The 27769-nt window shown below is 39.8% G+C and overlaps 1 protein-coding gene across 1 annotated transcript; it reads right to left on the bottom strand.

Annotated features, from left to right (window-relative positions):
- Positions 1-11722: 11722 nt before the first annotated feature.
- Positions 11723-27196, bottom strand: TMEM26 (transmembrane protein 26). Its single transcript, XM_062634007.1, has 6 exons — positions 26274-27196; positions 22912-22990; positions 17090-17203; positions 16349-16569; positions 15248-15324; positions 11723-12942 (listed from the first exon to the last, which is right to left on the bottom strand). Exons 1-6 carry the CDS (start codon positions 26462-26464, stop codon positions 12527-12529), a joined length of 1098 nt encoding a protein of 365 aa, XP_062489991.1. The 5' UTR covers positions 26465-27196; the 3' UTR covers positions 11723-12526.
- Between the last annotated feature and the right edge of the window lie 573 nt (positions 27197-27769).

Raw genomic sequence — 27769 nt, 5'->3', positions numbered from 1 at the left:
GAACTATTATCGCTTTTATGGTCTTTGCACAGATTTCTCCAATTTCCTGCTTCTGAACTGTATATATGAGGTGTCCCTGCCCATGGCAGGGGGGTTGGAACTACATGATCTTAAGGTCCTTTCCAACCCTAACTATTCTATGATTCTATATCATCTCTACTAAGTAAAGTGCCATTAGATGTAGTTACTTCGTGACCTGAAAGCATGTTATCAATATGCCAGGACATCTGACTTATTGTTCTGTCTTCATAAGCACGTCTGTTTCTGTGTGGGTGCCTGAAAATCATGGGAATGCATCAAACCAAATAACTGTTCTTTAGGGGCAAAACACCATTTACAAAATAGAGAATGATTTGTCTCACTGTGTGTGCAAAGCTTGCTGAGCTTTCAGCCTTGCTGAGCAGAAGAAAGGGTCCTATTTTCCTTGTTGTCCTCACTTCCTAACGAGCTAGAACTGAGTGAATCCCAAACAGATGCTTATATTGCATTGCAAATAGTTTTCCTTGGTTTGATCTGTGTTAATATTACTCACAGTTCGTTTCATTTTGTGTGGACAGACTAGTGTGATTAGCCACATTGAGATTTATGGGTGTGCTGAACTGAGCTGCATTATTTTGCATGTTTTTTAGGTGCAAATGGTATGGTTGTTAATACAACCTCATGTTCTAAATGAAGTGTCTTATCATCATGCTTTGCTCCTTTTACTAATAGCCATATTATTCTGTTCACTTAGGTAGAGACTGTTCACAGGTTCTTTTTCTCAGACAAATAATGCTGGAAACCTTTAAAAAACAATGAGTCATCTTAGATATTGCATGATCTTAGATAATCAGCTTTAACAAACAAGGAATGATACATAGAATAATAGGTGAAGATCCTCATGGCTGTCAGCTACACTGAGGGGTCGCCATTTTCTTGCTATGAAGAATTTGAGGAAGATGTGGCCAGCATGACTGTGTGTGGGCTATAACAGGTTTGTCATCCTCCAGTACGAGAATTCCAGAAACCTCTGAAGTTGTTTCATCCCTGCAAACAGACCAGTCCTCATGTGGAGGCTTCAGATTCTTTGCTCAATTTCTTCGTGCATGTGACTTTCAAGAAATGTATCTGTCACTTACTGAACTTAATCTAACAAAAGCTCTTTATCTTGCAGTATACTGAACCGTACCAATATACTGGGGGTCTAACATCCCAAGTCTACAGTGTGACAGCTGGCGCTATTATCACAGAAGCCCAAGTCTGGGGCTAGGCCCCCAGCGTTAAATGAACTACAAGAGAAAAAAAAAAAAGAAAAGAAAAGAAAGGAGTTGTTCCTTCTCCTGAGCATTATGTCAGCAACCTACCGATCTGTTACAAGCATGTCAGCATAAATGGTTGCCAAAGTGCTGTACACAATGGTAACAGCATCTTCTCCCTACTGGAGAACAGAACTTCCTCTGCAGACTCACGTGACAAAAGGGAAGGAGCCTGAGGGACAAGCCTGGAAGCTGCACACATGGGTCTCATGGACCCCCTGGTTCATTGTTAAAAGGAGTCTGGATGATTCAGTGTAAAGCACAACAGAGTCATGCTAAATAGAAATATAAGATCAAACTCTGTCAAAAACAGAATTGGGAGCCCTGAAGATATAACACCCTGTCCTTTATATAATTAATTACTGTCAGAAAAGGCCATCAGTCTTCTGGAAGACTCATGTTTACCTGAATATAAGGGGCTCCTTGACATACTGTTGTAACTGTAGGGTAATATGAATAGGAACCTGGCCACTATTGACTGCTCTAGAATGATGGCCTGACAGACTGGGATGATTCTGGAAAAGCCTGACTACACAGCTTTGTTTGTATTCTTCATATCTGGCCTCTATTGTCTTCCTTTCACTGTGGCTGAAAATATGAATACAGATGAATGGAAAACTTGCTGAATCACTTGGTATTCAAGCAAGCTATTGAGCATTAAAGAATTTTATATCTTGTAAATATTGCCAGAGGAAAATGGGAGCCTTAAGTCACTTCTTAAGTAATTAAAAAGGAAAAAAAAAAAAAATCTCCCACGTCTCAGACCCATGTCTAAAATGGTGTTTTAATGCATTTTTATTTTTTTTCTTCTTCCCACAAGCCAGTCTGACAGTGCTACTTAATCACCCTTTTTCCAACTCTGGCTGAATGCAGTCAAAGACCAAAGTGGATGAGGCCAAACAGGTCTAGACCATCATTACCATCTGGGATCCCAACCCTCTTTGTTAAGGGGCTAGAGAAGGTGGAAAGCCATGGAAAACTGGCAGAACTGCCCTCTTCTGTTTTCTACTTGGGGAAAGGGTCCATCTCCCTTTGGTCAGTCGTCCAATCTGGTTTCTCATCAGTGTCTTGTAGTCTCTTCATCCAGCTGCAAACAACTGTTTTGGATAGACGAATTGCACTTAAAACAGAAAGGGATCCTGCCACTGCAAATTGTCCTTCCTGAGAAACTTTCCAAGCTCAGGCAAATCTGAAGAGCTTTCTGCTGTTTTGTTCTATATGTTGTGCATTGGACACAGATATCCTTGGATAATCCTGTCATACTGCGGGAGTTAGCAACAGAGAAAAGACAGCTTGAAGTCAGTAATGACCCACTAAATGCATTGTTCAACAGTTAGGCTTGAATGGTTCCTGCTCTGGCTTTTTCTGATCTGGCTTTTGCCAGTCAGGTTATGTGACTTGTCATTGATCAGGCAGTTAAGCAACACAGCTGAGTTAATGCAACAACACCCTGTCTCTCTGTCTCCCTGTCTACAGGGCCAAAGATGCCTGTGCAGCATTTTCTGTTGTTCTCCTTCACCACTGTTCCCAGCTGTTGCGTGATATGATGGGAAAGCAGTGATGCTTAGGCTTTATTTGCTTTTATTTTCAATTTTTGTGTAGCTTGGAGTCCATCTTTCAGATAAGTAACTGGGGATCCTTGTCTATGAGGCTCCTTGGAGCAAAGCTGTGTAGGAGTTGAGGATGAGAGTAACCTTTCAGGGCCCAGAAGGACAGTAGAATGAAGAGGATTAAATTTTGCTGCCACTATGACTCAGTAAAAGGCTTTTTTTTTCTTTTCTTGTTTTCTTTTTTAAACACTTGTAGGTGGTAACATCCTACTTTCCATTAAACTGCTAACAGTGACTCATTCTAGAGTAAATCCTTTCATGCTCTAGTTTGTGTGTAATATTTAGTATTGTCTTTGCTGCAGCTTAGGCCTGAGATCATGCCAGGTGCTTGTGATAGTTGTTTTCTTAAATCCTCCACCACACTGAAAGTGTGGGTTGTATGTTGTGGGGCTGGGTTGTTTTGTTTGGGTTTTGTATTGCCTTTTTTTTTGCTATAGAATGCAAGGGCAGCATAGACCTGAGGTAAGGAAGGTAGTGCAAGCAACAAACAATTGTTACTGATGCTAAAAAATAATCAGCAAACAGCCTGAAGACTACAAACAGGACATTACACAATAGATATTGGATAATGGGAGCCTGGGGAGTGTAAAATACTGAAAGTGGAGAGCTCATAACTCACAGGACATGTTTTCTGCTCTATCTTGGGTATGCTATCCAAGAGTGGCTGATATGCTTCAGACCTTTTCTTTTAAGACCTAACCATTCTATAGGAGAAATAGTGTTTTCTCTATTTTGGGGTGTAATTTCTAGTTCCTAGTAGATACCAGTTCTCTCAGTGCAGCACAATTAAATATGTTGTCCTTTTAAAATGGTTGGGTTTTGTATGTGGATAGTTGGTGTTATTGCACATCCGTTGAGACCACAGTGAAAGGCTCTTTAAATAGTAAAATGGAAATTGGCTGAAGTTCATTGGAAACACTTCCACAGAAAAGCCACTTTGAGAACTAGCTTAGATGCGGTCAGTTCCTGTTGTATTTCCTTACAGGCCACATTTTCTTCCATTTTCAGTGCTTTAAAGAGAACTTTGTCTGCAGAGCTAGCTGAAAGGACAACTTGATGTAAGAAAGTTCTGTCCAGGATGAGTTCATGGAGGTAGGCACGGAAACATTTGGTGCAAATTAAAATGTGATCAGCTGAAGATTTCTTCAGGGAGGTATCAGACTTGCACAGTTTGTTTGATTCAAACGAAGAGGCTTGATGTAAAGTATCCCATCTACAGAAATAGACCTTTAAAACGCAAGTTACTGCATTAAAGCTTTTCTGGAAGAAACAGTTCTGTTAAAACAATGCTATAAAAATCTTTTCTTCTCTGTCCTTGCTCATTTTAAAAGGATATTATTTCTTATACCCAGCTGATGAAGTGAAGGGACAAACTTCTGAACAATGTTATTGTAACTGCATTACATGGTATTTTCTGAGGAATTGCTCTGTGGCTTTTAAGGACCCCCGTAAACCTCTAAGAGGCGAGAGTAAAGCCTTTTCCAAGTCTAGTTTTATGATGTTGACTGTCTCTGAGCCAGTCTACTTGTGTTTCATTCCCTTTTTCTGCAGTGGAAATCCTGATGTAGCTGGTCTTAACAAGGAAATGGTCTTGAAATCATCTAATGGGAGTACTGTTGAGGTAGCACAGTTTGAAGAAAATAAACTGTCTGTTTAAACCCCTTTCTTGTCCAACTGTGAGTCCTTTCAAGAGTCCTAAGTGTATCCATGACAGACTCAGTCTTAATTTCATGCAGCTAGCAGTTGACTACTGTGGTACATAGGCTGCAGGCAGAGTGTGAAGGTTGAGTCTCTTCTATAGGAGCAGCTCAGCCTCTTAGCATGCTCCTTCATAGTGGTGTATGTAGGGTAAACTTGTTGGAGACCCCTTCAATTTTAAGAAGTGGGTTTTGTGCATTGTTGGAGCTTTGGATTTGTGTTTGCATGTTTACACATTATCACATCATTAGCTTAGACAGAGTTATACAACTATTCCTTATCTTTCCATCCTTTAAAAGATTTGCCTAAGTTTATTGTCTTTTGATAAAATGTCTTCCTTTCATTCTTAGGTTTCAAAGGGATTGTCCTACTTCAAATACCTCTTTTCAATCTGCATAATTATTAAGGGTTGTACTTATTCTTTTAATTATTTTCCACCTGTGAGGTTTCTGGGGACATTTTGCTACTACAATGAATCCCAGAGCCTTCCTATGTAGGAATCGGTAGTGTTTTTTATAATATAACCTTAGAGTCAGTATTTTATGAGTAAAAATATGATTGTATCTGAATGCTTTGGAAAAGAGCCCAGTACATTGAGCTTCCCGTTCTCAGCACCGATCATTTGAAAAAAGGCATCAAAATCTGAAGCTCAGTCAGGTGTGTATGTTTGTCAGAAGTCAACACACATATAAATTTGCCATGTGTTACTCGTATATGTATTCTAGGGAATGTTAACAGAGGTTTTAAAGTGCCCTTAGGGTCTTGCATTTGTGCGTGCCTGTTTCTCTCATCTAAAGCTGTCCAAGTGCTAATTTACCTAGGCTTCTGTCCTCACCACCTTTTTAACAGGTTTGCGCTACAAGTATTGATCCATCTTCAGCAGTTGTGATGAGTCTTAAGTTGTCTCTGTATGCAGGCATGATGTCTGTCTTGTCAGACCTCTCCAAGGGAACTGCCTGCCTCTGTAGTGTTTAGGTTTCTCCTTGGCATTGGTCCCTTCCCATTTGTTCTAATACCTGAAAAATGATATTTTGAAAAGAGATGAGGGAGAGGGGGGGTAGAGGAGGGGAGGATAAATACTGTAAAATATATGATGGAATTGGGATAAACATTTTGTAGAAGGCATATGTACTTTATGCATTTAATGGAGATTATCATGATCAATTTTTTTCAAAACCTTTTAAAGAACCTTGCACTTCTATTGTAGTATTATGTATCTTGAGAGTGAAGCTTTATCCTTGTTTTCTGTGTAAGAGTCAGCAGTCCCTATAGTGCTATGGAGTATTGTGCCGTAAGAGAATATATCCATTGTAATCAGCCCTAGGTACCGAAGAATGTATTGCTATCCTTTGAAATCAATATTAGTATGGATTGATGGTGGTATAAGAAAGAATAAACTCTAGCCCCATCAGTTCAAACTCTAAGGAAGATAATCAAAGGGAAATACAGCAAAGAAATCTTAGTTTTGTTATATGTGATATCAAGCTAAAGATCTTCAAAAGCACTGCTTGATTTGCTTGAATGTTTGTGGATTGCTTCAATCTGCCACCTATTAGTTACTGATTAATTCCCAAGCCATCCTTTATAACTATCACTATCTTATGACTCAGTTTATTCTTCTCACCTTATTCTTCCCATTTTTCTCAAGCCTACACATGGCACTGCAATACTGTAAAAGGCGCAAAAATTTACATAACAGAGTGGTAAGTGTATTTGTCCTTCTAGAACATACTCTACTGCAGCACAAGTACCTTGTAGTGTAGAAATTGCCATAGTAACTACTCATTCCTTATTGATTAGATGGATAAAAATTCTCATAATATACAAGCAGAGTAACTTGCTGGTGTATGGCTTCAGGCTACCCCTGTAGCAACTGTTACTTATGCATTCTCTCCCTTTTCTGCATGTAGGAGGTTTTTTTGGTTTTAATGAATTAGCATTCCCTGGATTAGACCACAAAGTAGCCTTTTTTTTTATTTATTTTACTCTCCCCTGCCCCAGTGGAGCTTAAATTTTAAGTTAAACTTGACATGCAGCTCATAAGGCGGAATATTAACTTGTGTTGGTTTGTTATTGGATCAGGACAGCTAGATTTCACCTCAATGTGAAATCTGGAAGGAAAAAGGTGAAGGAAAGAAGAAAGTGCGAGGGGAAGAGCTCTTCCTCAGGGAGAAGGCTTACCGCTTAAGAGCTGACCTCTAATGAGTAAAAGAGAGAATTCTAGTTTGGGAGTTGTGATAAATCTCTTCAAAAAATATTTGAATTGGTTGCCTGAGAAAATGAATCCTGGTTTTATGTTTCTCTAGTAATACTAAAGACATAGCAGTGATCTTCAGCAGTGGCATTGCGAATTCTTACTGAAAGCAGGATTAGGCCTGCAGTGGGTTATAGCTTCTGACAGCTGTCTTGGTTCATGTACTGCAGTTGCTGAGCATATTAGTGTCTCCTGCAATCCTAAAAGATGCCCCAACAAAGCTTCTACCAAGTTTGTTGTAAAAGACAAGCTTTTGTGACTTCTATCAGGAATCTAAAATTGTGAAGCACTTGGACTTAATTTTACCTGGCATCCTGCCTAACACATTCTTCAAATATGAAGCATTGGTTTCTTTCATCTTAGATGATTCTCAGTAATAACTCTCAACTATTTTTCTTGCACTCTAAACCTCTTCTAGAGTCTTTGGTGAGGCCTGCGTGTTAGCTGTGATTACATCTATCCTGTATGATTGTTTCAGAATACTGTTAGTTAGATGTATAGGAGGCTGAAGATTTTAAAGTAAAGTATTGGGGTTTTTTAGTTCACATCTTCCAAGCTGCTATTACAAATGACATCCATGCAGGCCTTCTTTACTCAACTTGGAGGCTTTTCCCACCCCCGAGAATTAAAAATGCCGGGTTAAGGCATCGCTTTTACATTACGCCACCCTTCAACAACTGTATCTTTTTCCTGCAGCTTGACAGCCTCATTTCAAACTTTGTATGACCTTAAGATTGTTTGAAGCAGATACTAATCCATAGGGCTACAGGAAATGATGCTGCTGTTTCAATAAGCTAGTCCTTTACAGAAAGACTACTCAGGAAAACAATCTTCTCTCTGTAGTAATCTACAAACAAATGGAGGAAACTGGCAGCTGTAGATACCTTCGTCTTTAACAGGAAGAAATAGGCTTGGCTCTTAATCTTTGGTTGGCCTGAATGGTTTTGTGCTTTTGTGAAGACTCCCAGCAGCAGTGGGAAGTTCAGTGTTTAGCATCTCTTGTCCATGTACTGAAATGTGGGAGGTGGGCCCAGAAAGCATCTGGAAAGGTAAACAAGGAAAGAACAGCAGCATGTAGCAGGTGAGGTACGAGCTTATGTTGATGCATTAAGTTCTGGTTTGGTTTGTTGGGTTTTTGTGGTGGTTTTTTTTTTTTATTTTTTTTTAAATTTTGATTGATTTTTTTTTTTTTATATTTTTTTTAGTATTATGTCACTTTCCCACCCACGCAGTCTGAAAGGAAAGCATGGGACCCAAGCGAGCCCAAATTAAGTTTGCGTGGAGCTTTTTACAAAAGACAGACTCAGAATCACTGTCATTCCTGAATTAGCAGCTTGCTGGAGTGGAATGCTGGCTGATGATAACTGTTCTCATGCTGCCTCTGAAGGGCCAGGAAGGGTTTTCAGAACACAGCTCACGTGATTTTTTTCAGTCATTAATATCTATTTCATTAGGGGTCTGAATCATTGTATTTCCCTGCTGGTGCAGTGACCAGTCTTGGGCAAACATCTCTACTACTTCCGCCATCATGACCGCTTTCATTGTCTCACCGTTACAGATTAGGAATATTCTGTTTTCCTTCCTTTCACAAGGAAGGTAAGAGAACAGCATGGAAAAAGATGGAGACTTGGACCCAAAACGAAGAGGGCCAAGGACTATTCAATGTGCTGTTTTCAAGGCTTGCCTATTCTCCATTGACAGAGAACCGGAGAAGCAGGCTTGTGCAGTTTAGATGCTAGTGTTCTGTTCCAACGCTCTTATCAAAGACTTTGGTTTTGAGAGGATAGGTCTCATGCAACTGAGGAAATGTGCATGGAAAGAATATATTCCATGGAACTCATACATTTTATTTTTTTCAGTCAGTGTATTGTTCAGAATATTGTATGCTTAGTATTTACAGCTCTGATCTTTAAGGTATTTGTAATGTTCAGGTATTTCTATAAGTGTTTTATAGACATCTGCAGACTGTTTCCATCAGCAATCTAACACGCTGTTAACAGAAATAAAAGCTGTATCTATTAGGCACTGCCAGGGGTATATAGGTATCTAAATGCATCCTGTGTGAAGATATTAAACACGTCTTCTCTGGGATTAACACTGTGAGTGGCATACTTGCAGACAAAGGTTGTGAGTAAAGATGAACCTATCCAGAATGAAGTAGAATTCACTGCAGTTGCTGTGGGTTTTCAAAGCAATGGCTGCCATTAGAATCTGGCCTAAGTAATTAACTTACAAGGATGGAAAGGATAAGCAGCATGTGGAAGATGTAATTAATGGGAACATATAACAGTCAGCTCTCACATAATAAATTGGCAGCTATGCCTGAGGTAACTGCCTTTTATTTGCGAAATACAGTTGGAATTTTTTAAAAGTAATTGCACGTTTTCTTCCATTTCCACATGGTCCCAGAGAATATAATACAGTACAAATACCAAGAGGAATGCAATAAAATAATGCATTTTATAATTGCTGGTTTGTTTTGGATTGTTGTTTTTGGTGGTTTTTTTTCAGGCTCAGGGCTATGGTCTTATTTGAGCCGACGTCCAAAGAAAAGGAGGAATGCATTTTAGCACAGGAAAACACAAGTAGTAAAACATTTAATGAGGCTTAATATGGAATAATCTAAAAGGACAAGGCAGGAAAAACTAGCATAAACAACAGTAAATGGCTAGATATCTACTTGCAGAACAGATTTAGTATGTAATTCTCCTGACTCAAGTAAATAATGGTTAAATAATGCTCTGAAATCCTTCTATTTTGAAGGCTTGAATTTTCTCTGTCTAAAAGTTTACTGCAGCTTTTCCTGAATAGCAAGCGTGACATCAGTTGTTCTTTAGATACACCACAGGTGCTGGCAAATCTTCAAGAAAATCTACTCTACCTCTTGCCTAGTGCAAAGCTCTGAAAGGCTGCAGGAAGAGACAACGGCTCCTCACACCCAGCTGCTTATTCAGCTGACTCAGCCTGCTGGGAAACAACAGTGCTCTAGTCCTCCCTCTCAAAAAATTTGCAAGAGAAAGGTAAGGCGGGCTTGCGACAGGGGTTTGCCAATGTGACCAAACATACAAGCTACCAGACTTCTTTAATTGCTGTGTGCAGGCTTTTCAGTTAAGTAGAGGGAACTATATCTCATTCCTGCTGCTGCCTGGCATGTGTGATTCCCTCTGTACACAGGTGGGGAGGTAGACTACCTAACATTTAAGTCTTCTGTTTGACTGTTAGGGTTTTCTTTTGTTTTTAAACGATCTGTTTATCACCCCTGATAGTGGGGAGGAAAAGGAAAGTCCAAATCTAGTCCAAATACAAATCACTGCTTATTTTGTCTGTGAGTGAATAGGAATGGGATCTAGCAGTAACAACCTAGCACTGAACTTTCCTCTCACACTAAATCTGATTAGAAGCTTTACTGCTGTTTAAAATGGAACAGCCTGAAGACCAGGAAATATAGTTCTCTGTAAAATATTCCTGCTGTAGCGTCTGTATTGCTGACCCCAGGGGATCCTGCATTTGCTGCAGGCTGAACCTGGTTGGCAGTTGTTTAAAGAAGTACATCCTGCAATTTTTGTGCTGATGAATTTAAAATGATGTTCTAGCAAGCTCAGTACACTCCAAATTAATTAGAAAGGATCCTTTAAACAGGATAATTACTATATCAGCAAGTGGTAAACTCAAAACGAATGCGAGTAGTTCTGCCTTGCATGAACAAGGAAAAAATGTGTTGCAGTTCTATCAAGTGATTCTAAATTCACCCTAGTGTGAAAGGTTTTAGACAGCACAGGTCAGCAGCAGCAACACTGTAGCTTTTTTACCTCTATACTTCAATTAAAATCCCAAATATAGTCGCATTCAACTCTCCGTATGTTTACCTCACAATGCCATGGCAAATGATCACAGAATCATAGAATGGTGAAGGTTGGAAAGGACCTTAAATCCATCTAGTAAAATTCTACTGGAAAAAGGCCCAAAATAAGGAAAGCAGGAGGTGTTGCACATTATAACTAAATTATAAATGGGCTATGATGTATATAAGACTTCCTTCGTTTAGTCTGTGCATTTTCTTCTGTAATGGAAGTGCCAGATCCTGCATAGAACAGTAACAGCTCACAAGTATGAACACAGTTCATGTGTTTGGGGGATAGAATTTTTAAATATGTTAATCTTTTAAAGAATAAACATATGATTGCTTATCAGGCTATGGATAAATAAGCATATGACTCCTGCAGTGGTGGCAGAAACCCTTTTAGTAATTCCTGAAAGTAGATTCTCTTTTTAGATAGCCGAGGCTTTAGAAACTAAGATTTAATTGTGATTTTTTAATAAGGGAAGTTATCTCAATTAGGTCACTTCATGTTTGTCATATTTTTATGGCTCTTAGAATGGATGCAGAAATCTGTATTTTTAGGCAAACTTTCAAAAATCACTTATCTTACTTTTAGCTTCTATAAGATAAGCTCAACAAAGTTAATGGTCTTACACTGCTCTAAAGTGTGTTCTTGGGAGAAATCAATTTGTCCCTATGTTGTTCACTGCAGATGTGAAAGTAGTAAATCAGTGATTATCAGCCATTTCTTAAAAATGGATCTTGACATTCAACAGACCAGACAGTTTCTCAAGTTTTATCATGGGACCTTGTGGTGCTTCAAGGAATGTGAAGCACAAGCCTGAATCCTTTTGTCTAGCTTGTCTTTTCAAACTTAAGCACTGCCATTTTCTTTCTAGTTAAATTGCATGCTCGAGTCAGGCACGTTTAAAAATCATGTGAAATTGAGACATTTTAAAAACTTGTTTCAACTGCAGGCACAGTGAACTGGGGAGGAAGTCTTGACAAATATTTTGGGTGTTGATTTTTTTCTTTTTTTTTGGGGGGGGGGGGGGTGTTCTAACTGTTGGGAACAGAAAGCAAGTACCTCTTTAGAAAATGCCTGAGACAAATGCTGTAGTCTTCTAATGATCTGTAGGTTTGCTTTTTTTTGTGTTCTGTAGTTGTAAGTTTTGGGTTACTCAGTCCATGTAGGTCCTAAGAGTCCTGTGTATGCACTGTAATGGTGCTGCATTGATCTTAATTGAATCCAGCCAAGGATGAGGTAACATTTGATGAAGATTTGCTTAAATTTCTTGAATGAGCAATGTTTAGATGTCACAGTAACAGTAAAAATCTGTTATCTCCCTTCACTTGCATGTCTGCACAGTTGTCGCTGCTGAAGTTGCTCCCATACACGGTGAACATATTGTTCATCACACTCTAGTTATAGCCAGACCATTCAAGCAGAGCTAAGTGATTCTGTGCTTCCCATAATGGATAGACTTGTCCCTCTATACAAATACATGCAAGTACATATGTTAGCACAGTGCCACCAAAAATAACAGATTTTGTTAGTGTGCCAGACCTTTCTTGCTACTACAAACTATGGCTACAAAATACCTCTGGATAATATAATAGGGAACTAGTCAAAACTCACCATGCAAATGGATTTTAAAAAAAAGGGGAAAAAAAGAGGCCCATTTCTATGAGTTTGCTTCAGAATTTTCCCCTACAATTTAGAAGAAATTATTAATCTCTTAGTGGAAGAGATTACTTATGCACTGAAGGCGTATTTGTTCACAGAAATAGGCTAAGCCCTTCTGAAGAAGCTGTGGGAAATGCAACCTCTTTCAAGTCAATAACTGTGCTACTTATCTTCTGATGGAGCTTGGGTTTCCTCTTTTGGAGGAACAGCAACAAACTCTTTCATTTCAGTATCTTGGTCAGTGGTAGCATGAGTACTAGTTTTATAAGGCTCGCATGGGCAACAGCTGACTTCTCCTTTTCTGCTCTTCTGCAGAATGGTAGCGCGGAAGTCTAATGTTATCACTGCCAAACGATACAATTGTAGAGTCACAACTAAGATATTCTTAGCTGTAAAAAACACCAGCATCTGATTGAATATTCTGAAGTGGCCCATCAGGATTGAACGTACAATGAAGAAGGGACCATCCTGTATGAAAAGGCTGACCCCAATGTTCCACAGTTCTGCACTGTACCTGCACAGCAGCAGGCTGGGGATCCGCCTAGTAGATGTAGTTGGTTTGCAGCCGATATGCTGTACTGGAAATAAAACACAGTTATGTTAAAACAAGTCTTTAAAATTGAGCCAGGGTTGGCCTAAAGGGAAGTAAATGCATTCAACTACGAACAATTCAACAGAAAGCATATCCAATTTCTGGAATCTGTTTCAGCAAAACACACTAAGCTTATCTTAAGCAGATACTTACGTGGTCTGCCAGACAGGACCAAACCCGCTTCCCCTTTTCTATCCCACTAAGCTATCAGCATGTATATACTTTAAAACATTAAACAAAAGTAGATTACCTAATCATTCTGTAACAACTTTCCCAAGCATTTTTCTGTTAAATCAAAGTATTAGGCTAACATATATCTTTAAGAAAAAAAAACCAACAAAGTACCATGCTGAATTGGAGTAGGCTGAGCTACAGAACTTCAATTTGTTCCAGGTTGTTTAAGACCTTGGTTTTCAAAGTCACTAGATAGCCATTGCCTTTTTCATGTGTCAGAGTAAGAATAAGTCATGCCAGTGCAGGGTAATATCAAGTATTATGGATACGAAGAAACTGTAGTCACTGCTTGCCATAGAAGAATTGAGCCACAGTTACTCATTCTTAGCCTTCTGGGTGTGAAATTGCATACAACAGTTGGAACTTGCATAAATGTGTTCCCCTTGACTATAAAAATGGTGGCGGGCTAGAATGCTCTTTGTGACATGGTGTCTAGAGAATGATCATCAGAAGAGTGTGTGTGTGGTGAGTACGGCTGCCTCTTATGAAAATGCATGTATCTTAACGAATGTGTCTCAGGCAGTGGGTTTTCATTAGTTTAAAAGTCATAGCTACTTGTGATGCAGTAACAACTGCCAAATATTTCAGCTCAACAAAACAATTCTATTGTTTGAGTGAACACTGCAGGGGGGGGGAGGGGGGGAAGGGAAGAGGGAAGAAGATGAGCCTTGAGTGGAAAACTAGCTGTAGAATGTAGAAATTTTCTGAATCCATTAGGCAAAGCTTCAGCAGCAGCTAATTTTTTAATGTTTTTGCACCACTGCTGTTTAATAGTCCTAACTGCACTGCCTAATCAGTCAGTGCCTAAAACCTTCTATTTTACATCATGTTGTGAGTAAACATTCTGACACTTGAATAAAAAGTACTATCTGTACAACTGTATAAGCTACCCAAGATAAACTGACACCATAGTAAATATCAGGGCAACATGTGTCCTATAATTTGATTTTAACTCGTATATCAAGCACAAAAGCAATAGCCAGAGGAAAAAAAAATGCACAGTACAAGAGGTTACTTCACTTAAATTAATGCTAAACTTGCTTAAACACTGTTTGAATTTATTTGTGTAGTGGTGACGTATATGAACTTTTCTAAACCTAAGTTTTACATGTCTTTAACAGAATATATTCTCTAGTAACAGGAATTTTAGCTGTGATATATCTGAAATGCGGTTGCATCATTATTTTTTTTTCTGGGAGGTGAGCAGCTGAGCTGAAATGCTGAAATATTTTTGGAACTCCCGTGTTGAAAACAAAACCTAGTGCTGTCCATGAAGAAAAGGCTAATGAAAAATTCCTGGAATAATTATTTCATTATTATTTTATTCATTTATTATTCTGGTCAGTGTGTCAGCCTAGTGTGCAATTTTATATATATGATGCTAGTGAGGATAATGTATCTTTGGACTGGTAGAGTTAAGTTGCAAACTTGTAGTGATTGGAGGGTAAAGTGGTTGGAAGAGATGATGATTGAGGCAACTTTCATGATTCTTCTTGGATATAGGGAAGCCTTCTCTGCCTAGGGACAAATACAAACTCAAACTGGCTGAATGCTGGGCCTTTTAAGATAAAGAGTGTACAGTACCAACATTATATAGTCCTTTATTTTCCCTGTGAATAAGTAGTTTCTCCTTTGATAACATCTGTTTTCTTGGCTGTGCTGTTCCCTGTAGTTAACAATTGCCTGTATCTCCAAAGGGTCTAGTAACCTACCCAGATTTGAGCTATAATAGACTAGACTATAATAGACTAACTCAAGAGCTTGCACGAAGAAGTTTAAGGCAGTAACAGGCAATTGGAGCAGATGCTTAATATAATATTGCAATCCATTTTTTTCTGAAAGTAGAGAGTTTTATCAGGGAGATCAGAGGTTAGCCAGAAACAAGTGTTTCCTGCAATGAAACCACAATGGACATACTTCAAAAGCCATCATTGTCATATAAATTGCTCTCCACCAGAAGTCCTTGGTATAGCCTGTAGCATGTGTACAGCCACAAGACATGCCAGCGAAAACCTAAAGCATTTGTTCTCTTTTCTTGTCTATGTGCAAGAACTAACCTGCAAGATCAAGTGGAAACTGTAACATACTCCACGTCCATACAGCAAGAATTGCATTTATGAGAGCATAATTCTTCCTATGGGAGAGGAAAGAAGTGATAACAGTGAAGATGAAGTTTTCTTATGCGATAACAAAAATGTTTGCTGTAGTATTTGGAATATCACTCAAAGGTTAGTTGAGCAAAACAGCAATTGATTACCGGTAAGACTAAGGAAAACAGAGGTACTTTTTGGCAAGGAATTTTTTGCTGTTCAGGCTACATGTTCCAGTTGTGTGATTACATTAAATAGCTGATGCTAAGATTATAATGATAAGCATATGGAAATAGAATCTCTGGCTATCTCTTCCCTTGTAGTTATTACACATTCCTTGCAAGCCTGAAGCTTCTCTGCCAAGTGGAAGGACCTCTTTTCCTGCTTTAAAACCTTTTATTTGATATATAAAAAAAATATATATAATAGTACATATGTAAAAGAGGATGAAACTCTTCTGTGATTCTTTTTCTTTATAAATGTTCATAGCTCATCTCTCAGTGCTGCAAGAGGGAGATGAGCTTACTTCCTCTGGGGGAGATCACAGTGTTGAAAATTCACACCAGACTATGCCATTCCCTTTCTTCTTTATCTTTGAACACTTTGTCATTCTATCATGAAGAAAGTACAAATGAGATAATCAAAGAAGTAACTTGGATAATGCATCACTAAGCAAAATCTAGTTGCTTCCTTGCTAGTCTAAAACAATTCTTTAACCTGTAAGAGGCTTACTGTGTATCCAGTGTTTCAGCTCCTGTAGCTGCAAGAACTGTCATTGCATGGGAGTTATGCTAGTTGTTTGGCTCTTTGTACCTTTTTATTGTGATGGATGATATGTTTCTCTGCTGGCAACAGAAGTATAATCCCTAACAAAGCTCTTAGGACTGTTACGTGCTTTACAGAGGGAAAGGTGAGAGCAGGAAAACACAGCCTTGAATGTAGCCTTCTGTTTTCTGTGGGAAATAACAGCTGAACCAGTCTGAACACTGAAGAGTGCACAAACAGATCTTTATACAAAACAAATATCTTGCAATAAACAAATTATTAATGTCAGCAAATAATCCTTACCGAACGTCTTCGATGTCCAAAGTTTCACTAGCAAATTCAAGTATATCTGCTGCTGTTCCCACAAACATGAGAAGCAGCTGAGACAATTGATCCCGGGTGATTTCAACTCCAATAGGGAGAAGCCATCTCCCAACTACTAGCAGCAGTAGAAAAGTCTGGTGTAGGGCCAGTGTCCATACAGTCTCACAGATTGTGGAGAGCTGATTCACAAAGACTTTAGCCTGTTTAAAAGACAATAAGAAGATATCTTCAGGAGACTGACATTATAGATACCTTCAGAGACTGTATTCACCCTTAAGCCCGCTTTTGTTCTCCTTCACATTGTATTAGAGCAAATAATTTTTATGTGGCAGGCGTAATTTGAAAAAGACCTATTAATACAAACTTTGGGTAATGAATAGCAAGTCTTCTCTGAGTACTGCTCTTTCTGTTCTCATTTTTCAGCCACCTGAGCATTACCCTTTGCAGAACCATGATCCAGACACTTTTTAAATTTCTAAATTTTAAAATTACTGAGATTTGGAACATAATGATAGGAGAGTCACCACTTCACACAGAGACTAGCTCTACAAACAGTAGTTAGCATGAAGCACACTGTACATTATTTTCACAATATGGTTTTCTGAAACTATTCTTTCTTTTTCTTGTTTTTTAGTGTTCTTCACTGCATGAGGAGACTGCTCAAATAAACACAAGTCATCTCTAATTGCTCTTAACTAGGAATAGGAAAAGGTGTCCCACCGTTTGAATGATGTGGTGATCTGTTCCCTCACTTCCGTGACTGCTGTCTCTGGATTGATTGAAGTCTTGGTTGCTGATATTCACCTGAACTGCTCCAGGCTCATTACCACAGTACTGTTGTGAATAAAAACATCACACATGCATAAACATCCCATACAGGGAGCAGATTCAGTCTGTGGCTGAGAGAGTCCTGTTTTGCTGAACTGTAGAAGGTTCATTTGTGAAATTTGGCCACTGTTTGCAAATGTAGATGCTCACCCTGAATATAATTCCCCTCTTGTTCAGAAGGGAGGGATTCCTCTCATGAGGACAGGAGAGATGTTTTGGTAGGTCCCTGAGAAAGTATAGGATTTTACTGCAGAAGAGGATGTAAATTCAAGGACTGATGGAGTGGGTGACATCTCTGTACTGTTAAAATGGCATTCTTTGAATGCGATCTGCCTGCAGCTCTCCTAAGCAGGCTGCAGAGTTTCCTACATAGTTTCTGTCTAGATAAAAAAAACTGACATAGGGTAAGAATTGGTCATGGTCAGTCTGCTGGTTTATGGTCTCGGCCAGTCTCTATATTCAGGCTTGAATCTGTCTAGTATATAACTAGTATACATCTTGAATATATCTAATATATATCTAGGCTGCAATGAACAGAGTAGGGGTGGGATATTTGGATTGTATTCTCTGCCCTCCTACACATACCCATGCACTGCCACTTCCACCCCAAACCCACCTCCCCTCCTCCACACCCCCCTCCCCCCCCAAAATAAGCTGAGCCTTATTCTGCAAGGAGGTTCATGATGTGAGAGGTGAGATACAGGAATAATTAAGAAAAATGGATCTGTGTTGTTGCCTACCCCTGTAGAGTAGAGAAAAAAACAAGTATTTTTGCTTTCTCCAGGTAGCCAGTGCTCTGGGAAATAGAATGTTGGCTAAAACATACTGTTACATCAACTGCAGTAAACCAGTAGGTCTGTTGCACTGCACTGCCCTTCTTAGTTCACACACAAGGTTGGCCCTGGAGCAACTTGGGTATGGTTCTAAAATTCTATCTTCATAGCAATTCCTTAACATGTCTTTGCATTGTAATAAAAAGGGATAATTAGAAAATCAAACCATGCTGTTATTAAAGACTTTTATCCTTTCCTATTTGTGCCAGAGAACACATGATTTGCATTTCTCCACTGGGCCCCCCACCATTTTATTGCATGGAGAGTGATTTTATGCAACAATCAGAATGTGTTCTAATGCATACTGAGTAGCTCTGTTCAGCAAAATGCCTGCCAATATAAAGGCAACATTTTCCAGCAAATGTCACATTCTAGCAAATTTCAGATTCTACTTTTGATGCTTTATTTGGTCCCTGATAATGTTGCTCAGTATCTGGGTAAATGCTGCTTCTTGTCATAAATAAATGGAGCAAATTCCCATGGTCTGAAAAATCTGGTGGGAAAAAAAAGTCAGGCTTTTTTGCTTTTGTAATTGGAGATAAAGGCTCTTAAATGGAATGCTTGCCACCTTTGGATTGTGGGTGTGAAAGCTTTGAAAGATCCTCATATGAATGTAAGGATGATGATATTTCCATGTGGAAGAGGCAAGTCTGAAGTTCTGGACATGGAAAAAGTGAGATGGAGGGGCTGCTACTCTGCAGGGCTAGAGCCTTGCAGGGCTTATCTCACTTGGTTAGCCCCTTAACCAAAGGAGAGAGACAGAATAGCTTGTTCAGAGGATGTTTCAGAAACAAAATTTAACTGGTGCTCTGGAGGAATAGCTTTACCTGCTGCCTGTAGAAAATTCTAAAGCCTATGGAGGCCAGCCTCTGAGGTCAAAGTCAGCCTTTCTGAGTAACTCCCACAGGCAGTGCGACACAGTTGGCTGAGGAAACCATAAACTGCGTAACTGGCATAACCACCCCAGAATACTACGAAGTTAAAATCTACCTTGACACAAATTGTCTGGGTAGAGCAAATGAGTTATTAACTTGTGCTGGAAGAGGAAGTCTAATTTACTTTGACAGCCTTTGGTCTGCATTTGAGCTCACTCCTCTGCTCCCCTGCCTGGTCTGGCAGAGGTAAGAGGAGGTGAGCCATGAACTTGCATTAAATGTCACATTAGAGTTTGGAGATTTCTTGTTCGTTTTTTAAAGCCCCATTTCTCAGGGATGAATCTGCCAAATTTGAGGCAGGAGCCATGTAGGGCAAGCTGTGTGCTGTATGTGTATGATGGTGAACATCCCTTCTCAGACACTGTGAGAATTCCCAACAAGTAAATTGGGAGTCTGAAAGAGGAGTGAAATAGGAGCCTGTAGCAGTTTTACTGTGTGGGTTCCAAGGTGCATGCTTGCTGCTTAGGAGATGCCATGGCTCTCCTGTGACAACAACAGAGAGCAGACAGCTCTCACAGTTGGTCTGTATAACCTCTGCAAAAGGCAGAGGAGCTGCCGGACTCACCAACCTGCAGCACTGGACAGAGGTGGAGGAAAGCAGCATGCCACAGTGTACATGAGGCTTGCAAGGGAGCAGGGGGCTCTTTCAGTTGTTTAGTTTTTCCCTTTTCTTTTTTTTTTTTCCACCCCCTTCCATCCTAGTGGCACAAAGGTGTGGAGAATATTTCTTAATTCACTTCATCAGTGCCTTTTGCAGGTTCCTGACACGTAACTTTTGCAACTACTCAAGCTGAGCAGGGAGGGGGGCAGGGTTACTATTTCAGTGCAAGGCTCCATGAACTCTGACCAAACGGCACTCCTCAGGGCCGGGTCCATATCTCTTCTCAACTGCATGTAGACAGGAAATGGAAAACCGCATCTGCAAAGCCAGTCATTTAAGTAGGCTCCTGATTTTTAATTTAAGTATGTTCATATCTTTTTTGGTTTGTTTCTCTGTGAATATTTATTAAGTGGTGGTCGTGGTGGTGATTCACTTGGAAGTTTGGAGAAGAGCCTTTATTTTCATTGTGTATATGCATATAAATAGGACTGCTGGTGCCAGGCATATTTGCCTAGCCAATTACATATGTGCAGTGACTTAATGGGAATGTGGCAAGGAAAAATGCTAAATTTCACAGGCAGCTGATAAATGTGGTTTACCTAGGTTACTCCTGGGTATCAAGACTGTGTGTATAGCTAAACAAAAATGCCTAAGTCTTTTAACCATGCAAAAATTAAACAGGAAGAAATGGTACACATTTTGCATAAACTCTAGCTTGGTTTACTTCATTTTTTCTTTTGACATGTAGCTTACATTTGTCTGATTTATAAAATACCTAATCAAACCAGAAATTCTGTTGCATGACATAATGTTGTCCTAATATATGGCCTGCAAAGAGCTTGCTGTCAGTGCATGGGGTACACCTGAAACTGAGCTCATTCAGCAAATTTCTGTTTGCGTGTTATTCACAATCCCTCATTCACAAATATAACCGAGGTTAGCGAAAACTTTTCACAATGGGTCCAGCATTGAAATAGTGAAACTGGTACTTGAATACATAGGCAGAGTACACTCAATCCTGTTAATGTATGGCTTGGCAAGGGAGAAGCTAGCCCTTCCCTGAAGCAGGCCCTCTGCCAAGCAACAGGTACCCCTCTCCTTCTCTGTGACTGGCTGGAAACAGAGTGGCCATCACTATGGCAACATGTGTGATGTCAGAAATTCAAAGCAACGGTGACTGCTTCATTTTGGTGGTATAGGACAGCTGAAAAGTAAAACAGCAGGAAAAGACTGCTTAAGCTGATTTCCAAATTGAGGAAAATAATAGGTATGGGAGGGAAGAGAAAAGGTGAAAGATGTAAGATCTCTTCTAGGAGAGTGATATACTAGAATTTTAGCTGATAGGAGAATCTCACCTCAGAATGAGGCTTAGGGAAAGGGCACTGACATTTTAAGGAAGTAATGAATATTTAAGTTAAGGTACTTTATAATCTTTGCCAAGTATCTATCTTCTTATTGACTGGGAAGCCTATGCTCACTACAGCACAGGTAGTCAGGTAAGACCTGCAAAAGGTGGTCAGTTATAACTTTCTGTCACAGCGATATGACAGAGTTGAAAAGGTAACAGGAATTTGTTTATCTGAGATCTCATACTTTCTTAATAATTTTGTTTTTTTTTTTAATGGATCAGATGGTTTTAATTTTCTTGCCACTATTCTGCAGACAGCAACTTTTTCACTCAGTATAGTTCATTTACTTCATGGTCTCTCCCAAACATGTATTTCATCCCCAAATACTTTACTGCAAACCAGTAGTTTCTATGCAGACAGTATTTCACTGTTGGTATATGAACAGTATTACTTATGTCCAGTTCTGCAGTACTCGGGCAGAATTGCCTCTGTCCTCAGGAAGAGAGGCTGCATATTAGCACAGACCTCAAGTAACAGCACCAACCTAAGCAGCTGACCTTTTCTGTTAAAGATCCAACATGAGATCAAAGTTCTACTGTCTTAAAGACCACCGACTGTTTTCATAGTACATACATTAAACGTGTGAATTTAGCAACTGCATAATCACCTGTTCTGTTAGTATTTTGATAAGGAAATTCCCAGCAATACATTAGTATCAGGAATAGTACTAGTCTGGGTGCTGTGTTTGAGATTATTAGGAGGGCTGCTGCCCTTCTGGAAGTACTGTTTTTGAATCTGTTATACTCTGTATTTCCAGAACTCTCTATCCTGTCTCTCCAGGTATAAACTAAGCTGTTAACTTGATATACTCCCTCTTTAATTCACAGTAGCAGTATATCAATAAGAACAAAGTATGCCATGTTCTAACATCATTTTGGGAAATAAACTGCTGCCTTTGACTACAGAATTAGCCTGTTTCTTGGATGAGATTTAACTATGACAAATGTTCTCAATATCCACATTACCTGTCTGTGACTGTTTAAGGAGATCTGGCAAAACAAGAAGACAAATTCCTGCTGCTGTACTTAGAAAAAGCCTCAGGCATTTTCAGTGTAAACACAATTTTGAATATTTGATTATGCTTCTGTGGGTTGTAACAATGTTTCCAAAGAGAAAATGAAGCACTAGGTCTTCTTAGTCTAATTTACGTATTTTTTTTCCTGTTATTTTTGCTCTTGTTTCTCTCAGGCCCTTTTCTGTTGTGGATGTAAGGTACTGCATATGTGCAAATTCTGGGAGAGACAGAATTCCCTTCTCACTACATGGAAGTGCTACAGGGGCTTGAAAGCAGCCTATGAGGAGGTGTTTCATGCAACATGAGCTGCTGAGCTAAACTGGCTCTGTTCTGGCCCTAAGTGGCTCCATCTGTCAAAAGAACAATTGTCTTAATAATTTTACCATGTGTTTTAGTCCTGAATTCAAATCCAGACACCCCATCTTAGATTACTATACAGCACAAAGAAAGGATGTAAACACTGACAGACAAATTACCATGCCAGCTATCTGTGATACTAATCTGCAAGTATTCTCCTAGGTTCAGGGAAACATGAGGCAATTTGAGTTTAAGACCTCTTTCAGTGATACCTGTCTCAATTTTGGCTTGCTTGGATTTGTGACATCTGCCTGTAAGGGCTGTGAAACTCGTACTTTATTTTACATAGGCCTCTAAAGCAATTAAATTCTTTCACCATTCTCATGAAGATTCAGCCTGGTAAACTGGGGGTGAAAGGCTGTCTTTCAAACTTCTAGTCCTTTGTTCCCCAGACAAATGCAAATAAATGGTCTCAATTTTAGCTAGGAATGCGCAGTAGCCATAGTGTAGCTGTAGCTGGGTTGGGAGACCCACCAGTATAAAATAGAGACCTGGCAGATTTCTATCTGTATGCCCAAATCCAGCCCAATTTCAGATCAGTCCATCTTTTCTCATAACAGATACCTGAGTCCCATGATGAATTTCTAGTAGCCACAGTGATGGTACTGTGCAAATCAGGTATAAAAATATTGCTGGTGAAAACCTGTGGAAGAAAATAGAAGATAGCTTGGTATTATATCACATTGTAAATATCATATACCTATCATTATCTGCATTGAGAAGTATCTTGTGCCTCCTACCGTATGGTTTATTAAGAAATAGGATAACTGCAAATAAGAGTTGATATTCTTCCCAAATTCTTCATGCTATCAGTATTATGAATCACAGGTTTATTGTACATCCATCTAAGATCACACATGGAAGTTTAAGACCTCTTGTTAAGAATAACCAAAGACACTTTGCTGCTTGTATTTCCATCACAGCATTCTCTGTACTTAAAATTAAAAAAACCCTCTAGCTAACATGCTTTTTCTGGTTTCACGAAAGGTGAATTAATACATTGAGTCCCTTCACTGAGCGATGCGGGGATAAAGGCTGTTGATCAGAACCCTGTGCACTGACACAGTGAAGGTAGAAATAGCATCAGTTTGCCTAAAACAGTAATTTCTTCCGCAGGTCTTTCAGTGCAGGCTAGAAGTGTTTATGAAGATGGGTCTTGGCCTTGTTTCCCCGTTTTTGCTGGCAATTGCATAATTCTGTAGGATTTCTGTCTCTAGTTCTTTTCTCCCTCACAGTCTTCTATGCAACCTGTGATGGTGAAGCTTTATTCAGCTTCTTCAGGTGAGTTTACTTGGAAGCGGTAGAGAGGTTCCACTACTCCTTCTGCAAGCACTGACTTTTGTGAGGGTTACGGATGTTTTCCCACTAAACACAGAACGGGGGATTTTGGGCTGTTGATTTTTGTTGATTTTTCTCTTTTCTTTTTTTTTTTTTTTAAATTCCCATCCTCTCAGAGTGGGAATGAGGTCTAATGCCACTCATGTTCCATCTAGTTCTGCTATAGTGTGCAGTGAGCATAACTGCAATGCTGTTGAGGTGCACAGCAGCCTTTGTATCACATGTATGTAATGGCCCAGGACAGAGCAGTGGAGTCAGACTCAGGATACTTGCTTGCTTGCTTCTATCCTGTCATTGGCACACACTGCAGTGAGTTTAAATTGCTTACAAGTATGTAACCACAGCAATGGTTTGGTCAAATGTTGTTGCATTTATTGTTTGTTCCTACCCTGAATGTACCTTTATTTCTGTAACCCTGACTTTTCCAGTGGAGATTCAGTATCAAGGAAAAGAAAAAGAAACAAAACAAAACTGCTGCTTGGGAAAATTACTGGGTTGCTGCGTGGCTCTGAAATATTTCAAACAATTCCCTCTAAAATAGTTCTGGACTGGATTTGGGCGGGGGGGGGGGTAGGGGATTGGGGTTTTGTGTGTGTGTGTTTGGGGCTTTTTTTGGTGGGGGTTTCAGATTATTTTTGAGGGTGAGGTTGTGCTGTCGGTTTTGGCAGTGGGATTTTTTGCTTTCTGTTTTAAAAAAGTGATTTTGTGAGGTTTTAGTCTAGGATGGGGCTGGGTTTCTTGTTTTGTTTGGGTTTTGGGTTGTTTTTTGTTGTTGCATTTTTTGGTGGGTTTGTTTTTGTTGGGTTTTTGGGGGGGGGTTGTTTTGTTGTTTGTTTGGTTCAGAGTTTTTTTGAGAGAACACACCTCATCCAAATGGCAGAAATAACACACTTTGCAGTATTTCCTATAGATTTTTTTTTTTAATATTTTTAGTATTTTCATATAGCACATGAAAAATCTATCCAGCTGGCAGGTTAGCAACACTGAGCTAATGATAACACACCCGGCCAAGAGACTACAGGGGCTTTAACTCTGCCTTTATTTCAGAAGGAGCCATCTAGAGGAAGTATTAAGTGGCCAGACCCACAGTAATACTGTTTTCTCCACATGTGCCATTTAAATTCTTGTGCTGGTGTAGTGAGTGTTTTGTCAATAATGAATGGAGAGAATATGAGGCTCCTGGAAACAGGAGAGTCCTGTGGCACAGTCTGCCCATTGCTTGGATCAGTGACTGTCTATGGGGGTGTTCTCTAAAAATGCAAGTGTTACTGCCTGTTCTGAATGTGAGTGTATTCCACTGGAGCAGAGTTATCGTAATGGAAAGAGATGCTGTCCGTTTGTCTACAGTTCTTACCTATGAACATATTTTACCATGTGGCTTAAAGTGTTGGAACACATCTACTTTCAAAATTTCCTTCTAGCTAAATTTAGCCCTTACAGCACATGTATTCATCATCTAAAATGGATCTTGCTTTCCATAGCTATGTTGCTTTGGAACTTCCAAAAGCTGCCATAGCAAAAGTTCCTTCATGAAAACTCTGCTGCTGTCTCCTCTCTAGCGAATCGGATCTGCTCAATCTGCCTCTGTCTCATAACTGTACATTTGGAGCTCTGCCATTGTTAAATTTTCCTGTGTCCCAGACTTTGTCACAGATTTTATTACATTCAGATTTAAAGCATGGAACACTTGTATAAAGTGTCACACAACACTGCTTGTTAAAATGAGTTTGACAGGTTGCAATGGGCAGAAATTTAAGATCATTGGAATACTCTGTGCCTTTTTTATTAATAATTCTTCTTTTTTTTTTTTTTTTTTTTTTATGGTCCTAGGTTTGTGTCAGGGCCTGTCTGCAGTTTCAGGTTTTAAATATAGGTCCTAGTGAAATCTTGACAATTAGTTACATGACCACTTCCCTTCTACAGAGTGTTTGTTTTGGCTGAGTGCTTATGAGCTGTAGATGACTGCAGCAGTTCTTTAAACGCATGTAAAAGCCCATGTGCTTAGGCAAACACTGATATGACTAACTTTTTTTGTTCATTTCTCAGGCACCCTTTCATGCGTGAAACTTCCCCTCTGGAATAGCTTCTCAAATCCAAACAATCAGGCCACTCTTGCTGTACTGCAAGAGTAGTTGGTGCTCATCTTTTCTCTCTGAGTTTTGATTCATGCATTCGTCTGCTGGTAGCACTGTCAGAAGTAGCAGGTATAGGGAATGCAGCCCCAGGGAAGGAGGTGTACTTCTTCTGTAGCTACGTTTCCCACATTTTTCAGTTGTTAGCATGGATACACGCACAGCGCTATACAGAGAGTGGTTCCCAAGTAGTTTGCAGCAAAACTTCCCCACCTGGAAGCCCTCTGGCTTTGGCAATGGACTAGCCAGGACTTAACCAGCTTCCTCCCCCTCACCACACACACACATCCCCAGGTGTAGCAGGGGAGAAAATGCAACCCCCTGAAAGCCTGGCAGAAGCAAAGCAAGGGCAGCACCGCTCTTGGGCTGCAGCCGCTCAAAATCAGCCTCGCGTCTGCAGCGTAGTACATGCAAAGAAGCAAGAGGGGCTCGTCAGAGCCGGCGGGATATGCTCACCATTTGTAGCCTCTGCCTTGCTTAAACTTGAGGGTAAGCCCTGTCTCCAGGCACAGAAGAAGATTGAGCAGTGCCAGCAGCCAGTACTTGGGTTCTTTCTTCACTGCAGTCACTCTCCAGACCCCGATGACAGAGTGTAACATAAAGAGCAAGCGAGTAACCAGAGCATTGAGCAGTACCATCAGCTCCATCCTGGAGCAGCCCCCTCCCCTTCTCCCCGCACCGCAGGGGCCCTGCGCTTTTTAGGAGCCCTGGGAAGTTACTCTGGGAATCACTGGGAAGCGTGCGCACCACAGGCACACAGATCTCTTCCATCTCCACAAAGGGGCCCATTATAACAAAAAAGAAACGGCATTGCCCCTCCCCCAGACTTCCTGAAAACTTTTTAGAGGGAATAATAAAAAAAAAAAAAAAAAAAAGGCAGCTCAGGCTTCCAGGCTGCAGTGGTGTGCAGCGCTCAGCACAGCTCTGAGCACGCTGAGCCAGGGGCGTGAGGGGTTCCTTTCTGCCCCTCTCTATCATCTGCTCAAGGACTAAAGGGCAGGGAGGTTTGTTTCACGCAGCACCATTTCTCTGCTAACCCCGCTTGTTGCTCTCATGTCATAGATTTTTAGATAAGAGACAAAAATGGAATTTGAATCTTCCTTGCTTTTTAGCATTTTTTTTTTGCAGATGCTGCACTGCATTACTGAGACTACAAAACCCTCTTACGTCTCCCTTCCCCCTAAAAGATATAATTCACATCCAGGACCTTTGAAAATTATCCGTTTAAAATGGCATTAGAGAAAGCAGAAACTGTATATTTAGTTCAGTACTGGAATCCCTGCGTGCAACAGAAGATACAAAAGCTAACTAGAACTGAAACCTAGACAAACTACTATATTGTATAATCTACACTTTGCTTCAGGACTGAGAAGGAGCCCCAGTAAGGAAATCCAGAAATCAGTTTGAGACCTAATGCTAATGTTACCAAATAAGCCAGTTGGAATTTATACAAAAAAATTGAGAGAACTTTGACTCTTAGGTCACCTACATCTAGACTGACCTTTATCTTCTGTAGAAACAGTTTATAAACTACAGAATAGCTTTAAAAATTATGTTGTTTCTTATAACAATTACACTTTTTTATTTGAATTACACTTGGGTAACCAAGGAGAAAATTCTTCTTGATCAGAATTGGCACTGTTGTTCCAGTTTTGTGTTAATTTACTGCCAAAGCACTTAAATTGAGATATACCATTGTAAAATATAGATGAAAAATCAAGTCCGTGTAATGTACTGTGGCACTCCAAAGATCATAATTTCCTAGCTGTTTTGGTTTTAAATATCCTGTTCTACTTTAAACACAAACAGATATTCTTCTAAGAGTTGTGACCTTCCTAAGAAATTTTTCCTTGATTGCTAAGATCCAGGTTTTACTCACTGAAAAACCAAGGCTCTTTCTCTGTGAAGTGTTGAAGCTGGTGCTGGCCAGCTGATGTCCTTAGGGGTTGTGG

Source organism: Pezoporus occidentalis, unplaced genomic scaffold (assembly GCF_034315485.1).
Source record: "Pezoporus occidentalis ecotype Australia unplaced genomic scaffold, CSIRO_AGI_Poc_V1 ctg41, whole genome shotgun sequence".
Taxonomy (NCBI): Eukaryota; Metazoa; Chordata; class Aves; order Psittaciformes; family Psittacidae; genus Pezoporus; species Pezoporus occidentalis.
Note: the sequence above shows the minus strand (reverse complement) of the source record. Positions and strands in the feature narration are given on the sequence as shown.

Coding starts and splice junctions, on each gene's coding strand:
- TMEM26 (XM_062634007.1), bottom strand. CDS start 26,464: ATGGAGCTGATGGTACTGCTCAATGCTCTGGTTACTCGCTTGCTCTTT. Junction 22,991..26,273: donor CAAGGCAGAGGCTACAAATG/GTGAGCATATCC, acceptor TTTCTTCCACAG/GTTTTCACCAGCAATATTTT. Junction 15,325..16,348: donor TTGGACATCGAAGACGTTCG/GTAAGGATTATT, acceptor CCTCTCCCATAG/GAAGAATTATGCTCTCATAA.